The sequence below is a fragment of the Rhagoletis pomonella genome, unplaced genomic scaffold, assembly GCF_013731165.1.
Source record: "Rhagoletis pomonella isolate Grant_MI unplaced genomic scaffold, Rhpom_1.0 Rhpom_scaffold_00044, whole genome shotgun sequence".
Lineage (NCBI taxonomy): Eukaryota > Metazoa > Arthropoda > Insecta > Diptera > Tephritidae > Rhagoletis > Rhagoletis pomonella.
Genome location: NW_023458598.1, coordinates 161,896 through 164,496, shown reverse-complemented (window position 1 = coordinate 164,496; position 2,601 = coordinate 161,896). Strand labels below are relative to the sequence as shown.

At 34.1% G+C, this 2,601-nt stretch overlaps 1 protein-coding gene across 1 annotated transcript; it reads left to right on the top strand.

The window, feature by feature from the left end:
- The first annotated feature begins 1,226 nt into the window (after positions 1-1,226).
- LOC118749759 (palmitoyltransferase ZDHHC23) lies at positions 1,227-2,601 on the top strand. The gene is given in 4 exon segments (XM_036484538.1): positions 1,227-1,742; positions 1,744-2,093; positions 2,151-2,191; positions 2,194-2,601. Coding segments are annotated over 4 exon segments (966 nt in total). The 5' UTR covers positions 1,227-1,274; the 3' UTR covers positions 2,301-2,601.

Here is a 2,601-nt window from a genome sequence, read left to right as displayed (position 1 = left end):
AAAGACGTACGAGCACACGGATAAGTAAGTCGCGTTATAATTTTTCGCTATTCATATTGCATTTCAATTAATATAATTTTCAGATATTAAAACACATCTACATTCCGTATAAACGCACTAAGAGTAAACTAATAAACAAATACTTGTATCTTTCTTTATATATCCTTGCATTTTTTAATGACTTTAAGCATATTCGTCGCCGCCTCGTACGACCGACCTAAAGTTGCTATTGCGCCAGCAACAGAGACAATAATCCGAAGTACACTGCCGAAATAGTGTGACTTTGGAAATTTTACAGCGTTTCTCATGTACTTAAGATACTTTCCCGCATCACCCAATCTTAATCCAATCGAGTTTTTCTGTGACGAACTTTAAATTAGGATAAGGAAGTATATTAAATTAAATGAAATCAGCTGGCGAAAAATACCGCCAAAAGTTACATAAAAGTTAGTGCAGTCCAGGCAAAATAGACTGAAAGTGGTAATAAAACGAAAAGTGATGCAGTCTAGATACTTATTTAGGCTGTGTTTCACCAGATTCATTTTAGGGAAAATTACTTTAATTTTCGAATTTTTGGTTTCACCAATCAATTTTAATATTTTTTTTTTTTTTGTTTAAGTGACCTATGCTCTTCACTTAAATAAAAATTAAATCAGAGTAACCACACTCAGAGATGTTACACGTTTAATCAGCTGACCAACGTACACACACCACAATTTTGTGTATCTGCTGCTTACTTGTATACCAGCCCTGCTTTTACATCACAGCGTGACAAAGCTTTCAAAAGCTCTCAGTACAATTTATATAGGGCAGGCACAAAATGAAAGCTTTCGCTGGTCGAGTCTGTTTCCAGCCACTTTTTACTCACTTAAATAAAGATCTTATTGAAACTGAAAATAATTTAAATGAGAATTAAATAAGAAATTAAATTACAGTTAATTTCCACTTAAATGAGTTTGGAGAAATGCAGCCTTATAGTTTTGTTCAGATGAAAACTGAGTTACCTTAATATATTGAATTATTTAAATTTAGTTTAAATAGTTGTAATAATTGAAATACATCGTTTTGTTCCTTGATATCTGGCCTTCCATTCCATTTTTCCAGAAATATATATTAATTGCTTTTTGTTCCTCTTTTAGACATATTTACTTAATTAGTATGATTTAATGCCGGTAACTTTTGTCGATGACTATGTATATCTACTAACTTACAAAATGTAATTTTTTTACAGCTGGTTAACTTGTCGGCCCGTCGAACAGTTACGCATAATTAAGATGTTATTAACATTTCAGGACAGATTACGTATTCCATGGCGTGGCGGATCTAAGCATGCCACATTGGGTAGCCTTATTCCCGTTGTTGCGATTCCATTACTTATTAGCTTAGCAGCAATCAATGCATATACCTGCATTATATTATTTTTAACAAGCTCTGTGATAATGTGTTATGCTTTCAATTACGTCCAGAGCAAAGCAATACGGACAAGTTTTTTCAGCATATGGGTGTTTTCATCATTGGTCTACTTGATAGTGTTGTTTGAATTCACTGTACCGCTTTTGGAACTACTCCCAGAAGAGAATTGGGCTTTAGTCGCACTCTCCATAATTTCATTGATTTGCTTTTATCAGACTCGTAAGCGAGCTATATTAAATCACGTCATACAGTTTGCTGGAACAGCAAATGGAGTACTCATCGTTACAGAAACAAGCGTCGCAGAGGAAGATAAGACGATAAAAGCAGTTTTTCCTGCTAGAGCAGGACTTGGAAGAAATACAGCCAACTGATTGTGCGAACCGCGTTCAATCAAATGTTTGCTCAATCTGTAGTAAGTGTGTGCCGGCGCGAGCTGTACATTGCTCAGTTTGCAGTGCTTGTATTAAGAGACACGACCACCACAGCTATTGGTTAAATTGCTGCATAGGAGAATCAAATCATCGTTTCTACATTTTTGGATTGTTATTTAGCACATTCGCATTATTATTGGGCGCTAATTTGACACTTACTGCTGTTTGTCATCCTTTTATAGCAGCAAATATATTAGGACTGCACATATTGCTACCGGATGATTGCACCGAGGTTTTTGACATATACGAGTATGTCCAAAAAGTTACATGCTGATACAGTTTAAATAAAAATCTTGTTTATAATAGGTTCGGCTTAGCTTTTGTCATTGCTGCCTATGCTTTAATGATTGACAAATATATTTCATTTCGCGTGGAACATCATTACATGAAAGCAAAACAGAGGTGGGCGGGAATAATAAAACTTTGAAGTACAACTGGAGGAATTTTGTATTTTAGTAAGAAATATATCGTTACCTTAATATAGAAAGGCCCTAACTCACTTTCATTTTGAGTCCACATTTATACGAAATCTGTAAAATAGCTCACAATATATCTAATAGAAATTGAAAACAAATATTACAGCGTTAGATAAAATATTTTGTTTGATAAAAATCAGCACTTCGACGAAATTCGCAACCATAGAACTTTGCTTTTTACTAAATTTTCAAACTGTCTTTGAAAGAACGAAAATTTTAGATATGGCCTTTCTATATTATGGTAACGATATGTATGTCGTGAGTAAATATGTAAAACTAGC